General features: G+C 40.4%; 1 protein-coding gene across 2 annotated transcripts in view; it reads right to left on the bottom strand.

Annotated features, from left to right (window-relative positions):
* Positions 1 to 22,421, bottom strand: part of ARMH4 (armadillo like helical domain containing 4) — a 49,646-nt gene extending 27,225 nt beyond the window's left edge. Inside the window, exons 1-3 of one of the 2 annotated variants that reach the window (XM_025166166.2) lie at positions 22,264 to 22,421; positions 14,931 to 15,048; positions 7,210 to 8,566 (exon numbers count right to left, since the gene is read on the bottom strand). In XM_025166166.2, the coding sequence (XP_025021934.1) occupies positions 7,210 to 8,566; positions 14,931 to 14,945 (1,372 nt within the window). In that variant the 5' untranslated portion in view covers positions 14,946 to 15,048; positions 22,264 to 22,421. The remainder of the gene's footprint in view (positions 1 to 7,209; positions 8,567 to 14,930; positions 15,049 to 22,263) is intronic. The other variant, XM_025166165.2, reaches the window with a different exon arrangement.
* Positions 22,422 to 22,779: the final 358 nt, after the last annotated feature.

Here is a 22,779-nt window from a genome sequence, read left to right as displayed (position 1 = left end):
TGCTTATTTTATTTGTTTATATTCTGTTCTTCAAAGGAAATGGTCTTCCCCACATATCTTACATTATAATTGAACCATATAAATGCACATATATCACTATAACAGTTAATAATCGCAAAAGCAATTCAAAATATGAAATATATGACATTTAAGACAGCAGCATTTAAAATGTGAAAAAACAGAAGCAAAAGCTTTGAAGTTCCTACTTTGCATGAGGAAAAGGGGATGCATAACCCTGTAGGTCACCTAAGCTTGTTCTCACAACTCAGATGTGGAGAACCTGTGGCCCTCCAGATGTCACTGAACCAACTCTGAGCATCCTTCATATTAGCCCTGTTGGTTGGAGCTGATATGAGTTGTAGTTCAGCAGTGAGAGTTGAAGGTTCCCACTGATGCAGATGGCTTCATGTTATCTCTGAACAATAATAATAAAAAGAGTATTTTGAACAATAATAATAAAAAGAGTATTTTGGAGTAGGTGGCAATAATAATAATAGTAACAATGACAAGTAGAAAGAAAGGGTTTTTATCACACTTTATTTGTTAATCATGAACAGCAGGTGGCAGCAATTCTGGACTAATCCCCTCAAAGTTAAGCCAGGTCAAACCTTATTAGTACTATGAGAGAGTCCAAGAAATCCCAGGGCTATAGGCTAGACTGAGAAGTAAAAAAAAATAATCCCAAAGATGGCAATGGCAAGCCTTATTCATACTGCTGCCAAGAAAACTCCATGGATATGCCCATACAATCATTGGGAGTTGAGATCATCTCCAAGAAATCTATCTTTTTTAATGTGTTAATATCTCTGCTATATAATTCTTCCTGGAAATTGTTACTGGAGAAAGAATGCCAAAACCAAACCTGGAAGAAGATATGTAGTGGCAAAACACATCTGTATTATGCCCAAGAAAACTGTATGGATATAGCTCAAACATGTACACAAGCTTGGGTGCCAGAATATGAGATGCCCAGGTCAGAAGGCATTTATTTAGCTCAGTGTTTCTCAACCTTGGCAGCTTGAAGATGTGTGGACCAACTCCCAAAATGCTGGCTGGGGAATTCTGGGAGTTGAAGTCCACATATCTTCAAGCTGCCAAAGTTGAGAAACACCGCTTTAGCTCCTAGGGGAAAACATCAAATGCTCAAGGGTATATCTGATGGTGATGACAGGACCAAAGCAAAAGCAGAAGAAGGTCTCTTCACCGTGGGACATACTAGTTTTTGATAACATCAGAAGTAAATCTTGAGGAAAAGGCAAGGTGTGAAAAAAAAACTAGAAAGAAATAACGGCAATTGAAAGAGAAAGCATGTGTCCTGTGTGAAAAAAGATTGAAACAACTTGACAAAATGTTTACTAAAGATAAGAAAAATTTAAATGCAAATACTGGAAGAAATGTATTAGGAAGCATGCAATCTATATTAAAGAATGATTGCGAAAATGGCTGTTTATAAGAATATGTGTGCTAACATTACATCGAAGTGAGATGGTTAGGATCTAAAACCTGAGAACACGTGTTGAGTGTTACAGAATATTTGTAATGTTGCCTGTATTTGTATTTTCTGGTTAATTAATATTTGCTGTTGATGACAGTGTTAAATAAGTAGTATCAGTTGCCTACATACTGGAGTTGTGTTAACAGGGGAAGAAGAATTGCCATGCAGCCAAATTGCAAATCCCAGACCCAAGAGTTACACAGATATAATTTATTTTATGAAATCCAGGAAGAATCCTGGGCCAGATGGGTTTCCAACAGAATGTACTAAAAATAGAAAGTTTGGCACAACATTGTTAGAAATATATAAGGTCATCCTTTTTCTACTCTTAAATTTAATTTGTTCTTCCTGCATATTAATATAACATATTTATTAATCTTGCTCCTATGTTGTATGTTTACAATGATGTCTTTTTGTGCAAAGCTTTTCCTTCTTCTTTTAATGATGGTTTATAAGAGTGATTTTGAAGATGGGTAAAGATCCTTCCAAAGGTGCAAGTTACTATCCATCTTCTTTGTTAAATGTGGATGCTAAAATTTTGACAGCAACCTTTGCTTGAAGACTTCAAACTATGTTACCATTGGATTGGGGTAAGCTATCATCAATGTGTTGATGACATTCAAATGTACACTGTCATCTCAGGCCAGGCCACAGATCATGACTTAATGTCTGAAGGCTGCTGGATCAGCAGAGATTGGATGAGTGAAAAAAAGCTTATATTAAATCCCAGCCAAGATTCTCTTAGCAGATGACCAATTTGGCTCAGTTCTGGTTCTGAGGTTGACTCTGGACAGGGTTAAATTCCCCTAGAGGAGGTCTACAACTTGGGGGTCTTCTTGGGCTTACAGGTCTTGCTTAACCAGCAAGTCAAAGCCACAGCCAAATTGGCTGATGTGCCAGTTATAGGCCTTTCTGGAAGGAAGCCCTAACAACAGTGTGTCATGCTCTCATTACTATGCAGCTAGATTGTTGCTATACACTCATAGCATCTGCCCAACTCAGGAACTTTATTTGGTTCTAAATGCAGCAGCCAGAGAGTGAATAGGAGGGAGAAAGTTCAGCAATGTTACAGCTTCAGTCACTGAATTGGTTACCAGTAGATTCTTCACCCAGTTCAAAGTGCTGGTTCTTACCTATAAAGGCCAGGTCCTTGTGTATCTGTAGGACAATGTTTCCCATCCAGATTTAGATTTAGCCCATCCAAAAAGAGGATATTGAATGTCCCTCACCCTATATGTGAGGCAAAGGGGATGAGGGCCTGAAGGTGGCGACTCCCACACTTTGGAATAACCTGCCCCTAAGGATCGAAGGGCTCTTACCCTGCTTGCCTTTCATAAGGCTAATGTGACGTTTTGATGAGCTTTTGGTGCAGATGGCAGACCTGGGCTGACTTTGTACATTGCCTTTATCATGGTGAATTATGCACATAATTTTTATTGGGTTTTGAAATTGTATGGGCGCTGTTTTATTGTGTTTTTAGAACTGCCCAGAGTCATGAGGATAGACTACATACATTTTTCTTTAAATAAATGAAATGAATAAATTCTACAAGGATGGAAACATCTACAGAGAGAGGATATATTAGAAAATGAGGTAGGAGAGGCAATGCATCAGCTAAATTTATTAATAAATAAGTCAGAAAAATACCAAAAGCTGATGAAATACCCATCAGTCTCTTTAAAATTTTGAAATTTTAAAGAAGCAATTATAGTGCTAAAAGTTCTGGGTGGCCTAGTAACTGGAAACCATTGGTGAATATATTGAAGAAATGAGGGAAGATGTGCAGATTACTGAATCATTGCACTAAGTACTCACAGAAGTAAAGTTATCCTTAAGATTTTTACAAAAAAGAATAGAATCATAGATGAACAGGCAGGTTGGAAAAGTCTAACGCGAAATGGGTAGTGTGACAAAAAGAGAATTTACAAAGAAAGTTTCCTTTCTTGACTAGAGGAAGACCATTGATTATATATATCATGCCAGAATATGGAACACATTAAGGGTAATGGGCATGACAAAACAGCTGATTATTCTTTTGAGGAATCTTTACAATGAATAAAAAGCTACCATGAAAACTGAGTTTGAAGAAACTCAGAATAGTACAGAGTAGCAGGAGTAAGACAGCAGTACATATTTAATGTTAAACATTAAAATATAATGTCAACCAGCTTGCTTAGAAAAAAGACAGCTGACTGAGAAGAAGAATAAAGATGGACTGGGTGCTTGAGAAGGAAAGAGATTAATCCTATAAAGGAAAGAAATGATGGACAAAATCCTGAAGGATAAAAATATTTTTATGAGAGTAGTTAAAGCAGTGTTTTTTCCAGTGGTAAAATATGACTGTGAAAGCTGTGAAAGGAGCAAGAGAAAGAAGACTGACACCTTCTGGTTTTGGAGATGATTATTAAGAGCACGATGGACTGTAAGAAAGAACAATTAGGCCTAGAAGAAGTAAGAAGTCATTGTCCCTTGAAGCAAGCAGGAACTCATATATTTTGGGCATGTGACACAAACAGAAGATGTACTAGAAAAAATGACTTTGTTGGCCAAGGTTTAGGGAAGTAGAGGGCAAACAGATGAGGCAAAGGGACGGGATCAGGGATACTTCTGAGTTACATATTTTCACTGGGAATGGATATGGATGGCAGACATTTGTCCATACAGTCAGCATGGATTAGGCCTGACTCCATTGCCCTAATTATCTTTCTGTATTTAATTTTATCATAACCTCACTGTTTTACATAATTCTTCCTCTTGTGGAACAATTCTAACTCAGGATAAAACTTCATACATCTGATGGACTGCACGCAGTTCAGAAAAGCTAATGTTGTAATAAATGTGTTCATTTTTAAAGTGCCCCAAGACTCCTTATTGCTTTGCATAAAATAAATGAGGCGTCTCATTGCCGTAAATACCTTTTAAAGAAAAAGTGCATAAGAAAATGTTGTTTTACTTCTCAGACTTAGGACTTTTCTTAAGTTCTTCTGCAGTTTTGCAAAAAATGTAGCTAAAAGAGATTCTTATCTCTGTATCAGATTGCTGAAATAGAAGAATTAGAGTGCACAAGCTCTTTCCCTTCATAGGCCTACATAGCTTATGATCCAAATGATCACTGTCTGTTCTGTAGTATTGAGTACAAAGAGATATTCAGAGGATGTCTATCATTATGTCCCATCAGGGCCCTAGGTGGCTCAGGCAATCATCCTGCCACAATGCTTTTAAACAATTCATTCATTTAGGATTATTTTTGTTAAAGTGGTTCCAACTTGGACCCAGGCCCATCCACAGCTCACTGCAGCAGCACAGAACAGCCAAAAAATCCAAGTGAATCAAAGCACTGAAGTAGGCTGCAGAAGATAGTCTGCCAAAATTCCCAAGTAGCAGCAGAGCAGCAACAGGGACTGCTCCAGAACGTAGAGAGTGAAGGTCAGTATCTGCTCCCCATCCTTGCCAAGGTGTTATTTTACAATGCAGTTCTAAAACATTTCCAAACTTTTGAAAATAATTTGAAAAAAATATTTGGAAAAAATATTTCAAATAATAGAAACATCAGTTCCCCAACCCTAACCTTAGATAGACTCATTGGCTAGGTTTATATATCACACTAAGTCATAATGTGGTTTTTTTGGTTTGGGTTTACAGCGTTGTGTAAAATTGAGCCAACTGTGAGTTTTTTAGTAAATCAAGATTGAATCGCCTACAACCAGCATGTGACCCATCCTTTATATAGTCTCTCAGCTCCAAGATCATGCTGCCAAAACTGAAGCGCAAAAATAGCAAATCTAGGCCATATTTTTGGCGTAGGAAGGCAGTCAAGAATGGGAATGGAAGTAGTTTGCCTCACAGAGATCTGCTCCCATTCCCATGGGGAAAAAAACCTGGCTGGGTCATTGCCCCTGACCCTTCAGACATTGTCTACCTCTTCAATAAATGATATTTCAGGTATTTAAACTTTAGCCTGATGTTATAATGGCATCACTGGCTTTTTGAAAGGGAGAACTGAAGCTTTCTCTCAGCTGAAGTAACTGCAGCATTCCATGTTTTGCCTTTTTCTTTGCATTTTGGAATATTCAGATATTATTGCTGTGATTTGTGACTGCTTTCCAGGCAGCATCATTAGATCTGACATCCTCTGGTGGGTTAGAACTACAACTCAGAATTCAGGAGTTCCTTTAGCATACTAGCTGGGAATTCAAGGAACTGCAATCCTAACAGAGCTGGAGAAGGCTAGTTTGGGAAGAGCTATGCTAGAACGAACAAAATTGAATGGGAGGACAGATGAAATTTATCTCAGACATAAGCAAATACTTCCAGGGAGATTTCTTCTGAATAGCCATGCATAGGATTGCACTGCAAAGCAGCCCACAATATGGTTATTCAGTTAATTGGATACTCTGCAGCTGCTGAAGCTTATTTTAAGCTCTTTTGAGAATATGGTAAGAACTTTGATGCATAGTACTCCACTTCTGGTGCCTTCCAGAAATACTGGACTACTGGACTGGTTGGGAATGATGGAAGTTAGACTTCAGTGCATCAGGAAGTATGTCAGAAAGAGCAACTTTGAAGAAAGCCATAAAACCTAATTTGGTGCTATTGTCCAGGATGAGGAAAAAAATAGTTGGGATCACATGCAGCCCAGGGATTGACCCCCTGCAAAAAATAAAGAAATAAAACAACAGAAACCCTATCTAGAGAAAAATAAAGCAGAGTTTCCTATCTAGGCAGGATCTAAATTAGTTGGACCTAATTTAGTTCCAACTTCTGTTTAAAAGTGCAGCAATGAATCAAAGCACAGGAACTTCTTGCAGGGGAACAGCAGAGATTCCTTAAGCAAACAAAGATGAAGTCAAAGGCAATAATAAATGAATGGTTTTAACTTGCATTTTAAGGAGTTATGATCAACAAGGCAAACTAAGCATTCTGACTTGCCAAGCTCAGCATATACATAAAATAGTACTTTATTTCTCAGCCCCCAACTTTAGGAAGTGTGAACAAGTATCTTCTCTCCTTTGGTCGTGTGTGTTTATTCTAGCATAGCTCAGTATCTATATGCATTGGATGTCTTCTCCTGATGGGAAAAGAATTCCAAAGGTCACCAAAGTTATCTTCCCCAGTTTGGGGTCCTCCAGATGTTTTGGGGCTGCTGGCTGAGAATTTGGGGGTTGCAGTGTCACATCATCTGGAGGGCACTAGGTTAAGGAAAGCTAAAGTAGGGGTTTTGCTTTATCATAGAATGGAAAAGAGAAGTATGCTGAAGGGGAAGAGAGTCCTTCTGGAATGTAACCTAACAGATTTGGCCTATCAAGCAAAATCAATCATATGGGTGGCCAAAGGAGGTGTAAAAATCAAAAGGGCAACTGGCCCAGGGTGAAGCCATGCTCAACCACTCCGAGCTACTCTGAGACTCTGCTGGGTCTGCATTTGGAAGCCTGGGGGAAGAGCTTATTATGGGCAGAAAGAAGGTCTCAACTGCCAGGGCCAAATCTCTGGTACCCATCTGAAACAAAGCCAGGGAAAAGATATTACAGAAGATTGTATTTTTGTAGATTAAATCCCTGCTGAATATTTTAGGTAGATCAGGGACCTGGAAAAAGAAAGGATCATATATAGCACCATCACAATATGTACCATAAATCAAATAGTGATTCATGCTCTTAAATTATTTTAAAACAAGAAGTACTGGCAAATGAAAGTAGAAAAAAAAAAAGAATTACCTCTTAATTGGTCTCTTAAGGTTTGGAAGACATCTGATTTGGTCACATCTGTTGTAGTTATAGTCTCAGGAAACAATCTAGACCGGTTAATCATGGTTGGATCTATGTTTTCCATTGAACTTACAGACTGGGCTCCAACTTTCTCAGATAGATCAATGGTATGGGCAAGATTCAGGCTTGTATTGGTTGACTCCTCTACCTGCACAGGTATCTGGCCTGATCCACTCTGATTATCTTTGCTTCCTTTTGCTGTGGTTGCCAATAATATGGGTGACAGGACCTTTTTCACATCATCATCCTCCTGTCCTGTCGGTCGCACTATTTGAGATTGATTCATCTTCACAGGATGCATAACTTTCGCCTGGCTGGAAGGCTCTAATTTTGTATCATCCCACTCATCACTTAGCGGCAAGCCTGCAGTGGCCATCATGGTAGTGCTTAGGATAGCTTTCAAGTGCCCTTGGTTCTCTGAGATTTCCCCTTCCAAATTTAAGGGGGCATCTACAGGCAGCAACCTAGGCTCTGTAGCAGCAACTGTGCCCATCCCAATTGTTGGGAAGCTATTTCCATCTGATCCTTTTGCCAAATCAACTGGTTGGCCTGTTGGAAGAAATGGATTTTTGAGGAGGTTGCTTGGTGATGCTGTAGCAGGAAAACTATTTATCATTTTTTGGATAGTTAACTGGGGATTGTCTGAAGGGTCAACATGGGCTCCTCCTTCCAGACTGCCTGGTATAAACAGATCCCCATCCAGATTTCCTTCTCCCCCACCTCCATCCACGGTCACTTTTGCAGAGCTACTAAGCATATCATCTTCAACAATAGGATCTGGAATTGTCATAACAGTGGCAATCAAAGCTTCCTGTGTCCCATATTTATCCAGTTTTTCATTGGGTCCATTGAGACTGATTTGCCTTTCACTTTCCACAGCAAACTCCAGACCTGTGCTGGCAAAAGCCCCCATATTTGAGTATCCCAAGGGATTGTGAACATGCATAATGGTTGGTAAGGTTGTTTTTACAGTTGTGGCTCTGTTTAATGACCTCCTGGATGGCTCTACTGAGGCTCCATAAAGGCTTTCAGATGCAGAAGCGCTGGCTGTATCCATGGACGAGCTTACGTTACCTTCTGGATTTGATGCATTTGAATTTGCTAAGCTGTCGCCTCCTGGCAACGCCAGATGCAGTTGTCTTGCATGCCTTTCCTCTGCTTGTCTTAAAGCAAGGCATTTCAGGCTGCCGAAGTTGAGTAGAATAAGGCAGAAGGCAACGAACGTGTGAAACCCCTTCAAATTGCTCATGTTCAAGGAAAAGTTTGCGTGGAAATGAGCAGAACAAATTATTTCAGTAATCAAGTCCTGCAAGAGTGAAGCAAAATAGAGCAAAATAGATTTCCATTCCTTTCAAATTAGTATTTTTTAAATTAAATTGAAATGTCATATAAAACCCTAGTATTTACAGCTACTTTGCTATCATATAGGCACATTATTTTATGTATTTGTGCAATTTACAAAGAAACTACTTTTGCTTTTTCAGACTCATCCAGAGCATTTCCTTACTGGATAAACAAGATGCATTTTGCAGAAGCTGAGCCTCAAGACTTTTTGAACCAAGCCAGTTGTGGTTTATTCAATACACCATGGCTAAGGAAACCATTGCTTGGTGTAATGTATGAACCCAATGATTATGATTGTCTTAATCCTAAACATTGTGACACCAGAGTACTTGAAGTTTGTCTCTTTATATGAACCTCTCTAGTGTGTAAGCCATGCATTAGAAATTTTTCTCTGAGTGTCAGCAAATAGAGGCTCTTTCTTGTGATAGAACCCAACTGATGGATCACTCATCTTTGACTAATAACAAAGAAAGCTCCTGAATGAAACGGTTGTACATCAGCCATAAAGCACATACTTTAGATGCAAAAGGTCCTAAATTCAATCTGCAGCACCTCCAGGCAGGATTAAGAAAACTCCAGGCTGAAATAAGTGGGAGAGATGGACCATGACCTAACATGGTACAAGGAAGCCTCTTATACTTATTTCTTGGAAGACAAATTGGAATCTGATGGTTGAAAGCTTTTAATGCTTGCTGAACTTAATAGTTCTGATGATATGGTTCCAACTATTTTCTACTTGTGCTTTTATGCTTTTTATAAAACATAAAATGTGCAAAACATATTTTGCACATACTGCATTTGAATTTATTGATTTATTCTATTGATAGAGCCACCCATTTCATATAGTGATTCTAGGTGGCTTAGAGTGGGTAAAACAATATAAAACATATTATAAAATGCAGCAGCACACACAGCAGCTGAAAAACCAAACTAATCCAAATAACAAATAACAAACTCTCACTTACACTCTGACCCCTGTGTCCGGAACATAACCATGCCTTAAGGGCCTTCCAAAATCCAGCAGGGTTGGGCCAATCTAATCTCAGAGGGAATTGTGTTCCATAAGTCAGTGGCAGCAACCAGAAAAGCCCACTCCTTGAGTCCCGCAAGATGACATTCTTTGACCCATGGGACCCACAGTATGCCTCTCCTGCTGGATCTAATAGGATGAATAGAAACAACTGGGGAGAAGAGGTCCCATAAATAACCCTGCCCTATGCCATAGACAGCTTTCTAGTTAGCAACCAACATCTTGAATTGCACCTGAAAGCACACTTCCAACCAATGCAGTTCATTGACAGAAGTGTAACATGCGCACACCAAGATGCCTTCATAATTGCCTGCACCACTGCATTCTGCACCAGCTGTAGCTTCCAGATGCCCTTCAAAGGAAGCCCCATCTACAGCACATTATAGTAATCCATCTAGGAGGTGACTAAGGTGTGAGTGACTGTGGGCAGAGCCTCCTGGTCCAGGAAAGGGAACAACCAATGTGTAAAATGAAATTGTGCAAAAACCCTCCTGGTCCTGGCTGCCACCTGTTCCTTGAACAGAAGCTGCAAGTCCAGGAGGACCTGCAGGTTGCACATCAGTTCTGCTTGGGGCAGTGCAACCCCACCCAGAAGAAGAGATGGCAAATGTTCAGATGAAGGGGGCCCTAAAAGACAAAGCCACTTAATCTTGCTAGGGTTAAGCTGAAGCCTGTTTTTCCCCTTCCAGACCCCTATAACCTCCAGACACTGAGATAAAACCTTCACAGAAAGCAGCTTCATGTAGATGTTAAATAGGAGTGGGGAAAGCACCAAGCTCTGAGGCACCCTGCAAAGCAAGGACTGGGGACTAGAGCCCTGCCCCATCAACATTGACTGGAACTGACTCTGGAGGAAGGAGGAGAACCAGCGTAACACTGTACACCCAACTCCCAACCCCCAAAATCAGTCCAGAAGGATACCATGATTGATGGTATCAGAAGCCGCTGAGAGGTCAACACTGAGGATGGGCATACTACACCTGCCCGCTTGGTCCTGTACCAAGGTCTGAAACTGGACTGAAAGGGGTCTAAATAAACCGCTTCCTCCAGAGTCCTCTAAAGCTACAGAATGTAAAGTGATTTACGAGTATTTGCAATCAACAAAATAAACTCAAGAAGGCAGGTTCCAGCATTTCGAAAATGCTTTTTTGAACAATGTATCTTGCCTTGTCACGAATCTTTCTCTGTTGTGACACTAGCACCTATCTTCTATCCCCTTCTGATTCCCATAAATCTTTCATTCCCAGAAAGTTAAAAACAAGCAAACAATTGAAATTCAACCCTGAAATATGTATGTATTCTAAAACAGCCAGAAATTAGGCTCCAAGATTTAAAACATTACTGTTAGGACATGTTGTAGGATGAGGTCTAGAGCAATATTCCATTTCCAAAGCAGCTGCCTGGAATTTCCTGAACAAGAAAGGAAGATGCTGGATTTTCAATGATGTTTAATACCCAAGAATGAATAATGAATAATCAGAGATATAATATCTCTGGACATGGAGCCTTTATTTAGCTACCATGACAGTAAGAAGCTGTTAGTCCTTATCCTCCATACATCAGACAAATAAAAATCAAATGCAGCAATCCCATCCTTAAAGGACAGAGATCTTCTCCTAGAAACCTAAAACAGCAAGGAACTGTTGAACTATGGAAACTTGGTTACCTTAAGGGAGAGAGAGAGGGAAATTAGTTTTTTGGCATCATGAAAGGTCCCAGCATGGCTGGACCAGGAAGAAATACAGGTAGTCCCCGGATTAAGGATAACTCATAGTTAAGAATAGAACCCATTGTGACAAAATTTGAGTGAAATACACAATGATTTGAGTTAAATACACAATGGGTCAAGTTAATTACACAATACAGCTCATACAGTATTATACAATAATACTGTTCTGGCTTACATACAAATTCAGTTTAAGGACAGACCTTGGGAACCAAATTCATTCTTAAACTGGGGACTACCTGTACATCAGCACACGGAGCTGAATACAGGTCAACTATGAAACTGAAGGTAAAAGTCTGGATAAGGCTCTGATTGGTTTAGAAAGGGCAACTGTGAGTGGCACCCACATTGTTCCAAAGCAACAAAGCCACTGGATACATTTCATCAGAAAACCCAATTAATGCAGATAATTAAATGTATCCAATACATTGTCTTCAGAGGGTACTTTCAACAGTTAATGTAGGAGGAGTCAACCTAAGGAAAGTGGGCAATGGGGGTAACAAATAAAAAAATAAACTTTAAATGAGCTTAGAGGAGACATCTCTAAAAAAGGACACAGAGCAAGCAAGGGCATTTGAAAGAGAAGACTGCACCAAGAAATAGCTAGCCAACATAATTGTTTTCTGCTGGTAGAAGCTTTCAATCCTCTTACATTCTGAATTAGCACAAAGAGAGCTCTACTATATGATTCTAATCATAGAAAATCAGTTGCCAAAAGTCAAATCTTTGAGTTGAGTTCAATTCCTGATGTCTTTATATGGATGTGTCCATGGCAACAATACAAAATTGGTTTGCAATTTACTCTTTTGTATGTGTATGTGTGGGTTTATTTCCCAGTATATCATAAAGTCTGGTCTTCACTGGTGGTTTCCCACCCAAGTACTAACCACTAGATCCAACCCTGATTAGTTTCTGTGATAAACCAAGACCAAGTAAGTATCTCCTAAGACACTAACTAAATTGCTGTGATATCACAGAGTATACATATCTATTTTAACTGCTCAGGTGATAAGTCAGGATTGCAATATTGTCTATTAGTTCAAGAGGTCTGAAGGAAATGAAAAGTAGATTCAGTTAATGGAAGGGACATGCACAGTTCATATGAAGCTCCAGGGAAGATGGTATGTTGCAAAGTAAAGACCATGTACCTGAGAAATGGGAGAGGAGATTGAATGTGAATAACATGACATAATCCTTAAGCAAGGACCATAAATGGGACAAACTTTCTTTTTGTTGGGAAAAATGTAGAAAAATTAAAAGAGGGTTGGACTCACCACATGAAATTTTTATAATAAACAGAGGTTCTTAATTATTAGCTTACAGAGCAAATTTCTTCCTTTTTTTTTTTTTGGTGCCTTTGAGTCACTGTTGACTCCTGGTGATTGCCTGGATGAGTCCCTGCAGTTTTCTTGGCAAGATTTCAGAAGTAGTTTGCCATGGCCTCCTTCCTAGGGCTGAGAGAGAATGACTGGCCCAAGGTCACCCAGCTTGCTTTGTGCCTAAGGTGGGACTAGGACTCACAGTCTCTTGGTTTCTAGCCTGGTACCTTAACCACTACACCAAACTGGCGCTCAGTTTTTTCCTTAGCAATTTCGGATTTGACAAAGATATCACATAGATTTAAATATTATACAAATTAGACCAATAATATTCAAAGATCCATATCTATCTTTCCTCACAGAAAACAGATTATTTCTATCCTTACCTGCCCTATTTAATGTTTTAATGATGTTTAGAGCAAAACTGCAATGAGGTGGTAGAGAAGGCAATGCATATTAATAAATGAATCACCAGACTCAATTCAGCTCCAAACATAATATTTATTCTATAATCCCCAGATTCTAGAGAAGCACGTTACGTGAATTTTCTATTAAATTCTTCTGAATAGCTGAGTGAGAGAATCAGCGATAGAGCATTGAATGAAAGATGCCTCCAGTGAATCAGCCATCAGTTCTGGGCTAGAAGGGAGATGAGGACAATCGTATTAAATTATTTTATGCTTCCTTTTCTTGATATAAGGAAATGCACTAGGTTCATACCAAAATAATAAGCTGCCTTATATCACATCAGGTCATTGGCCACTTGGTATTAGCTGCAGTGCCTTCTCCAACTTGATGTCTTCCACTTGTGTTGCACTAAAACTCCCATCACCCTCAGACAGCATTAGTTGCAGACCAGCACGTGTGGAGAGGGCATCAGGTAGGAGATTCAGCCTAGAACCATTCTCAGTCCTACCTGAAGATGCTAGGGAGTTAGCATGAAGAATCTTACATGAATCTAATGTGTGCCCTTCAAGAAGCAGCATTTCTTTCAAAAGAGAAAGTGAGTGGATTCACATATCATACTAAGTCATGGTTTGCCTAATCATGGTTTGTCGAATAAGACAAAAGGTGGATCCCAATGAGATCAATAAATACACAAATATGAATTATAGCACATGGTTTAGAGAGGAGGGTAGAAAGAGAAAAGACTATAGAGCAGTTTTGCATAACTTTGGCCCCACCAAGCTAAACGCAGCCTGTGAGAAAGGCTATGGAGGTTGATGGTTATGTTTTCCCATTCTCTTTTCTTTCCCAAAATCCGGCAACCCGTTTTCTTTAAGTGGTAAAGTGCAATTAAATGCCCATTTAATCTCTAATACACAGATTAAAAACAAAACAAAGGGTAACTTTTTATTCCAGGGCATCACATCTCCAGAGAATACATGTGTCTCCCAGCACAAATCATCGTGCAGAGTGCCACCTTATGTTGCGTTTCATTGGGAGGTTAGCAGCAACCCAGGCAAGCTCTGCACAACAAATGGCACAAAGTTGGCTCCCTCCCCGGCTTCATCCAGATCTCTGGTTCAATCATTCCTATGACACTGATAAACAAGAAAAAGAATAGCTCTTTTCATTCTCCTGCCCCCTTCCCCAGCAACAGAGAACTATGCATATCTAGCGGTGAGCAATCCGTCTATTTGACTTTTGCATCATAAAAAAGTTGTGCTTTTTTAAAATTCAACTATCAATTTTAATTTGTATGCTGCTGTTACAGAGCCATGCGACCCTGTTTAGCCTCCAAATTCCACAAGGCTGTTGACCCAGAGCCAAGAGGAGAGAGAAATGAATGAAATCAAAGCCATGAACTGAGGGAAATTTGATCTTTGCACAAGAGGGCGGGGGGGGGGGGGTTTGCTGTGGAGGGAGAACAGAGACAAATCCCCAAACAAAAGACAGACGGAAGCAGCAGCAGCGGCTAGCTAGCGGCAACATCCATTTCCTCCAGCAATACAAAGAAGCTCAGCTACAGCTGCCCTTTCTTCCGTGCGTTCGTGGGGAATCCAGTCCTTATGGCATGTGATGTGGAAAGGTAGAGAGGAAAAGATTCCTGCATCCCCCAGCAAGGCCCACTTGCTTCCCTAGCCCTGCATCCTCCAGACAAGCTTAGCACAGTGTACAACCATTGTCTAGGAATCCCAACTGAGCCTGGGGCAAAGCAATTTCTGACCAGTCCCTCCGAAGGCAAGTTCCCCCAGCTCCTCTTCCCCACGAGCCATAAATAGCCAAGTTATCTCAAATTCTGCCTTACCTGAATGCCTGCCATCTCTTTAGCTGGGCAACATCTTTAAGGTCCTCAGGAAGAGCTTCCTGTGGGTTTGCAGCATCCTGCTCTCAGCTGCTCTGCTGCTGCCTTCATGGCCAGGAGACTAGGAGGAGAGAAGAAAGGGAGCGGGGGGCGGGGGGAGAAGCGCAGATGCTTTTCATATTCATGAGACCCTCCTTCCCTGGCTCAGGGATTGGGCAGTGGCAACAGCAAGATACACCCTGCCTCCCAGAAGCCCTCTTTAAAGCCACCCACCTCTAGCTCTACCTTGTGTCCCCCGGAGCTGGCAGAAAGGAAACAGTGGGAGATAATAGAACTGTAGTAATAACTGGTACAGTATAGCATTTCAAGGATGCAAAGCACTCGACTTGCAATATGCAGAGGCCATATCACTGAGTAAAGCACCTGCTTTCCAGGCAAACTGGACAGGGCCTGAGCTCAGATGGTAGAGCCACTTTGCAGCCTGTCCACAATTGGACCAGAGGACCCTTGGGGATTCCAGATACGCTGTCTGGTTTCCATCGGGGTGGAGGATGGGGAAACAAAATCTAAATAAGTAACTTAATAAATAAAACAGATCCAGGTTTAATCCCCAGCATCTCTAGGAAAAATCTCTGCTAAAGACTGAATTACTGCCAGTAATATATAATTTCTGGGCTAGATAACAAATTATTTAGCACCTTCCTAAATTCCTAAACTAGTATCCTTTTAGAAGAGCAAGGCCAAATCAAGACTATGGTTCCATAATCCATATCAGGAATTACTGATTTAGCAAAATTTAGAAGACAGTATCAGTATAAATTGCTACTAGTAATATGAATACATTGACCTGTTTTTCACATCACATTTTAGCCATGATTTCTTAGTCCCATTTTTAACTGTGCTCCCTGTCTTTCATTACTAGAATTTGCAGATCATTTGCACTTTCAGCTATCAGGGTAATATTATCAACATAGTGCAGGTTATTGATATTTCTTCCTCCAATTTTTAAACCCCACTCATCTTCTTCCAATCCAGCTTTCCACAATATATATTCCACATATTTCTTTAGGTATTCTATCAATTCCTGTAGTTTTCCAACTTGGTAATGACCAGAGTGCTGATCTAACTTCATTTTTTAGTACTAAAGGTTCTTGTAAATAGAGAATATCTTCTAAGATATCTTGGATGCTGACTTCTGTGATGCAGAATGTCAGTATAGTCCTTCCATCTTTATTTGATCTTCTCAAAATCAGTTACCATTTGTCCATTGGCATCTTTTAGCATTCCAATTTAAGAAATTGGAAGTTTTTTCAGAATTCAGAGATCTTTTGGAAGACTTTTCTTGTTTTCCATGTCTGTTTCCTTCTTCAGTCTCTTTACAAATGTTGTAATACTGCTTCTTGTTTCTTCTAATAGCTCTCTGAAATTCTTTGTTAGGTTCTTTCCTGAGATCTTAGTCTTTCTTGGCTTTGGCTTCTCTTCTCGGCAATTTCCAGAGTTTAATTCTGACATCCAGTTTGCTTTCTTCTCTTTCTTGACCTTTGGCAGTCTCTTTTCACATTCATCCTAAACAACTTCTTTAAGTCCATTCCACAGTTTCTCTGGTTCTCAATCAATGAGGTTCAGGACTTCAAAATAATTCCAAATGTTCTCCAGGAAAATGGTGGGTATATGCTGAAGATCATATCATGGAAATTGGTTGGCTTTCTTCTTCCACTTTAGCTTAACTTGTAACGCGCACATGAGTAATTTGTGATCTTTTTCACAGTGAGCCCCTGACTACGTCTTTACTGTTATAACTGAGCTCTTCCACTTCGTTCTACTAATTATATAGCCAATTTAAGGGGCAGTGCACTCCAAGTCCCCTCTATTAAACATTGTCATCTTGAGGGACCAAGGAAGTGTGCCTTCTCTGTTGTGGCCCCCACTCTCTGGACAGCACCCTTTCTCCTAGGGTTCCAGAAAGCTCTTAAAATCTGCCTTTGGTTCCAGGCTTGGGATTAATGTATTGTTGTATTTCCAGGGCCCCTGTTTTGTTTTGTTTGGGTCATTTTTAGATCATTTTAGTCTATGGAACAGGCTGTCTATGTGGTTTTAGGACTTACTTGTTTTTATGAAATTCTTTGTTTTGGTTTTGAATGCCACCCAGAGTTCTTTGGAGTTGGGAGCTATAATAAATTTAAATAAATAACAATCATTTGATTTCTGGGTACTCTATCTAGTGATGTCCACGTATATAGGCTTCGTTTGATTTGTTTAAAGACTGTTAGCAATGAAGACATTATTAGATTGGCAGAAATTGATGAGTGATTCTCATTCCAGTCTTCAACCACAAACAGCAAATGTTACCGACATGTTCTGTTGATTTCATTCTGAACTTGGTCATAAAACTCACCAACTTCCTCTTCTGCATCAGTGGTTGGAGCATTAACTGTGACAGTTGTCATATTAAAGGGTAGTTCATGATGTCTAATTGATATTATTTGGTCATTGATTCCATTGTAGCCAAGTACTATTCTTGCTATACCCTTCCTACCTCTAAAGGCAATACTATTCCTTCTTTGTTTCTCATGTTCTGTGTAGTAAATTCTAGATTATCTCAGCTCACTGATGCCTAAGATTTCAATGCATAATCAATTCACTTCCTCTTTCACTGTCTTGAGCTTTCCCATGTTGATGCTTCTTATGTTCCATGTTTCCACTATAATTCCGTTTGCAACTTTGTATTTTCCTTTCCTGCATGCCATCATCAACTAGATGTCCTGAAGGCTTTAATCTAGCCACATCATAAACACCATCAGTACTCAGAAAAATCTTCAGCGCTTCCTCAGCAGCATGTTGAGTGCCATCCAAACAGAAGCCCATCATCTAACACTATATCATCAGTCATTTTATATTGTCTATCCATGTGGCTTTCTCGGCAAAATACAGGAGTAGCTTACCATTATCTTCTCCCTTGCAATATGAAATGATGCCTTTGCTGTTGTCACTAAGGTGACCATCCACTTCTAGCATCTTCCTATATCGCTGCGACCCAATATAAGTGCCTGCTTGCTTTAGCTGGGCAGCTGAGATGACTGTCAAACCTTGGGTGACAAGTATAAACTCTTGGAATCCACTTCTGGCGTTTATCATTCATCCCTCCCAGGAATTCAAAGACAGCAGGATTTGGGGAGGATTCAGTGAGACTACCCTATATAAAAACAATCTGTGTATTTTAGCAGTTTTTCTGACTCCTGCATGATAAGCTGGGTTTATCAAAAATTCCTCTTCTTCATGATTCTCAAATTTATTTGAGTTTCTCAAGAATGTACCAGAAGAAAAATGGAACAATTCACCATGTTGGCAGGAGGGGGGAAGGGGATGGGGGATTCCTATGACCATTAGGCCAGCCTGGTTTAAATGTATTGATTTTAACTAACAGGTTATAAATTCAAGAATGCTCAAGGTTTTCATTTAATTCTGTTCTTTATTTTGTCCAGGAGAGACTAAGATGGCCAAATCTCCACCAGAGTCAGCTTCAGATATAACTGTCACCTTTTGTATTTTCAAAGGGAAAGCAGCCATTGCTTTTTTGTCCCAGCAGGCCTTCAGTGCAACCTCAGATCTTCTGCTGTAGACACAATCGGACTTAATTAGTCTAATTAGAGAAGCAGTTGCTCTGCAGGCTGAGTCAGTGCTCTGTGGCTATTCTTCATTTGCCCCAACTTTTATTCATAAAGATCTGCAGATTTTAAGAGTGCAGTTGTGCATCAAATATTATGCTGAAAGAGTATTTATACATTCCCTATTCTTATATAGTGCCTTAACAGACACTAAACCCTCTGCATTTATGCAGTAATTCTTTACTGCCTATAAAGGCTAAATGTAAAGCTCAGTTCCTTAATACATCCACCCCGCTGTATTATTCCTGTTGCATGGGGTCTTGGCTTCATGTTGACAGTGCAAACCTGAAATAACTGCCATCCTGAGTCTTCAGAAGCTGGAGTTTATAACCATAAGTTTATGTTACAAGGTATAGTTTTCAGAGAACTACGATTAAGGAAATTGAAAACTCAGTTAAAGAGCTGTGCATGAATAGGTAATATGATGCTTGTAAACCTAGTGTTACGATTAGCATGTGGTGCAAAAATCAGGCATTGGCTGGTTCATACATTGTTGTAAGCTATAAAGTGGGTTGGTTTGTTGTGGCTTAGCCACTGATTTTGTAGCTGAGGTGAGATATGAACCCACAGCTCACATGTCACAGTTCCTATTAATTTATTACAGTTATATTCCACTTTTGTTCAATATAGAATGCTTTGCTGCCTACCCTCTATGTTGCTATTTCCACAACGTCTCTATGTAGTAGATTAGGCTGAGAGATACTGGTAAAGTCACTCTGTGAGCTTTATGAATACACATGGATTTGAACCTGGGCCTTCCCAGCCTTATTTCAACACTAACCACTACACTATGCTGGAATTCTAGAATGAGTTCTTGCTTCTTCCCTTGACTTTCATGTTATGTCATCCTCACCCATCCATCTATAAAAAAACAACATAATCTCTTTTCTTTGGTTCCCTGGATTTATTTCCACAGGGTCATCCTGATAAGCAAAGCATAACCTGCAAGACAAAATCATACCTTAGTTCTACCTCTGTCAACTATCTGTGACCCAACAGCTGATGTTCTTAACATTTTCTTTTTGTTGGTGGTGACTGAGCAGAAGGGAACAAACTCTCAGTTTGATCCTTTGCTTACAGCGGACCCTAAACTGCTGACAATGGGAGAAGGAAATATTTTCTAAAGCAAGTCAGCAGTTACGATCTAGGAAGCAGAATTGCTGAGTAGAAATACACAGACATTTCTCTTCACTGCCCAAAGTCACACAAATCAGAGAAACCTAAAGTAAGAATTCTGACTTACAGGGCCAAATGCTGCTAATTAGCATCTCTTCAAAAAAGTTTTTAAAATCAGTGGAATACGTATGTGACTTGATAAAAAGAACAGTCCCAGAAATAAACTTCCAAGGAAATTAGAGACAGAATGAATATCTTGGGCTAGGGTTGTCAGCTCTATGTAATACTTAGTTCTTTCCTCCACCATCTGTCCTAAATATTGGACTGCAGAATTAGATTAACACGGTATTTGCATACTAGTATGTTAGCTTTTGTACTCTTCTTGATATAAAAAGCAAGACCTCACCAATGCATGCTTCCCTATCCTTTCTATAAAATCTGTATCCAGCACAGACAGTATCCCACCAAGTCTCTCCATTCTACTGGGTTTCTACTATATCACTATTTATTCATTCAGTCCATTTATTAATTGAATTTCTAAGTCTGCCCACTTGACAAGTGATTCTGGGCAACCTACAACATTAAAACACCGAAACAGAGAAATAGAGAAATACACACACACATACACACACACACACACAAACAGTGCAACATTCTAGCAGGTTTGTGCATCTTCCTGGCCAAGTGCCTACAGGAAGAATCACATTTTTAAGTCCTTCTATAGGGCAATAGTGCTGGGGCCTCACAAGGCCATATATTTACCAATGCATTTGTTTGCAATTAAGTAGTCTAATTCCTCCAATTGCTAGCATTGTCCTAGAAACTACTATATATCACATTATTTTCCAAATGTTGCTGGTGTGAGGCTTTTTGTCTCCTGACTATCATGTCCACTCATTGATCCACTTCCAACATTACAATATACCTTGACATGGAAAATTCAGAAGTACAGAGCATAACACTGAGGAGAAGGAACCATGTTTATTGCAATGATCATTGGGTGCTTGCTTTACAAGAAACAATGAACAATGGGAAAGCAATGATTTTAGAAGTTGGGGGCTACAAGACAGGAAATCCTAGACCTCTGACTTGCTGGCAACTTTTGGGGAAGCTAGGTGATGTACCTGGAGTTAGGATGGCTGGTGTGGGTCTTCCAGGCTGTGTGGCCATGTTCTGGAAGTTTTGTTTCCTAACGTTTTGCCAGCATCTGTGACCGGCATCTTCAGAGGGCAGGAGCACAGACAGGAGCAGTTCTCTCTGTGCCCAGGATGATGTGACCCTGTTGTGGGTATTTATAGAGATCAGCGAGGGTGCCTGAAGGGGGTGTGTGGGGGTGTGGGGGGGTTGGGTTAATGAGTGGCTGCTTGTTTTGGTGTCAAATATGTGTGTATCTTCCTGGGGGTTAGGCAGGGTTTTTTCTATTGAGTTGTTAACGAGTGGCTGCTGAGGGTGATTAGCATGTTCATTGTGTGAATTGTTCACGTGTCCTGGTGGTTGAGCTTAACCCAAACCCACCCCCCACACCCACTCCCTTCAGGCACCCTCGCTGATCTCTATAAATACCCACAACAGGGTCACATCATCCTGGGCACAAAGAGAACTGCTCCTGTCTGTGCTCCTGCCCTCTGAAGATGCCGGTCACAGATGCTGGCGAAACATTAGGAAACAAACTTCCAGAACACGGCCACACAGCCCGGAAGACCCACACCAGCCATTGTATTCCAGCCGTGAAAGCCTTCGACAATACCTGGAGTTAGCTCTGTTGTTAGGCAAAATGGGCCCTTCAGGAGGGCAGCAGAGCAGAGGAAGCCCATTGTTAAAGGAGATGGAATGTTGAGGTCCTCAGCTGATGGAGGATGGAACCTTGGAGGTTCTCTAGCTTGCAATTCCCTTGGTAGGGCTGTCCTCGGCTGTACTGTGAGCTGGTGAGGAGGCTTCTATTCTTTGGTCTAGATGGGACTGCAGGGAAGGCTTTGTCTGGGGCGGGAGGGTCAATTTGGGTCTGATAGGATTAGACAAAGAGAGGAGCTGTGTTTGATCCTGGTCACGTCTAAAAGACAGGAAGGAAAAGGGTGCAGCCTCCATTTTATTTGCTACATTTATTTTCTCCACCACATATCTTACACTATTCTCTGAAATATTTACACCCTTCTGAACCGATGTGGTCCAGCAAAGCCCCTCTGCCCTTTTTAAAGCCTTATTCAAATTCAGTTCAAATTAAACTCATCTTTCACACACAGATTCAGGTTGCTGAAAAACATTTTCCAAATTAGATTCCTAATAAATCTAAACTTTTCCACCTGGCACCACCCTTTTATCCATGCATTAGGATTCTCTGACCAATGCCTCTCTAATTGACCTGGACCTTGGAACAGGAGAACAATAGCCAATTGTACATTGGCACTCTGAGCAATAAACAGGAAAACACCATCCCTCTGCTAGCTTTCATAATTAGTTTTCTTTGCTTTAGGAAGTGTTGGCCTAAAAGATAGCTCCTATGTAATACTTCTACAGAGGTTGGTGTCCTGACTCCCTCATACAGTTGCAAAACATACCTTGCCACGTAGCCTCTCTCAGCAGGAAGTTAGCAGCTTCTCTCCTGCTCCTCACTCTGGTCATGAGTTCCAGATTACTTCTCCTGTTTTCAAAGAACGCTGGCTGGAATCAAGCTGTTGACTAAGAAATACCACACTATCCACAGCTAATCACCTGATCAGTCAGTCAGCGGCTGCCATGAGCCTCTCCCTCTCAGGCCATGAGCTCACGAAGCAAGCAAAGACATCCTTCATTCAGCCAGATGAAAACCACACAGCCTCACCCAGTTAGCCAAACAAGATTTCTTAAATGCAGCAAATCAGTCCTACAAACACACTAGCTCCCTGACAAAACTTTCCTGTTCCCAGTTGCTCACTCTTAACCCTAAAAGTTTAAGACACTAATTTTGCTCCATAATCCACATCAAAAATGAGTTGAGCATTTTGGGCCCTCACTCACTCAGGGTATTCTGGAGATTGCATATGGCCCATTGGTTTCCCATTCCAGTTGAAGAGATTGAGTGAACAGAACCAATT

Source organism: Python bivittatus, unplaced genomic scaffold, assembly GCF_059951505.1.
Source record: "Python bivittatus isolate LINGU-HERP-01145 unplaced genomic scaffold, Pbiv_v1 ctg000580_np1212, whole genome shotgun sequence".
Lineage (NCBI taxonomy): Eukaryota > Metazoa > Chordata > Lepidosauria > Squamata > Pythonidae > Python > Python bivittatus.
Note: the sequence above shows the minus strand (reverse complement) of the source record. Positions and strands in the feature narration are given on the sequence as shown.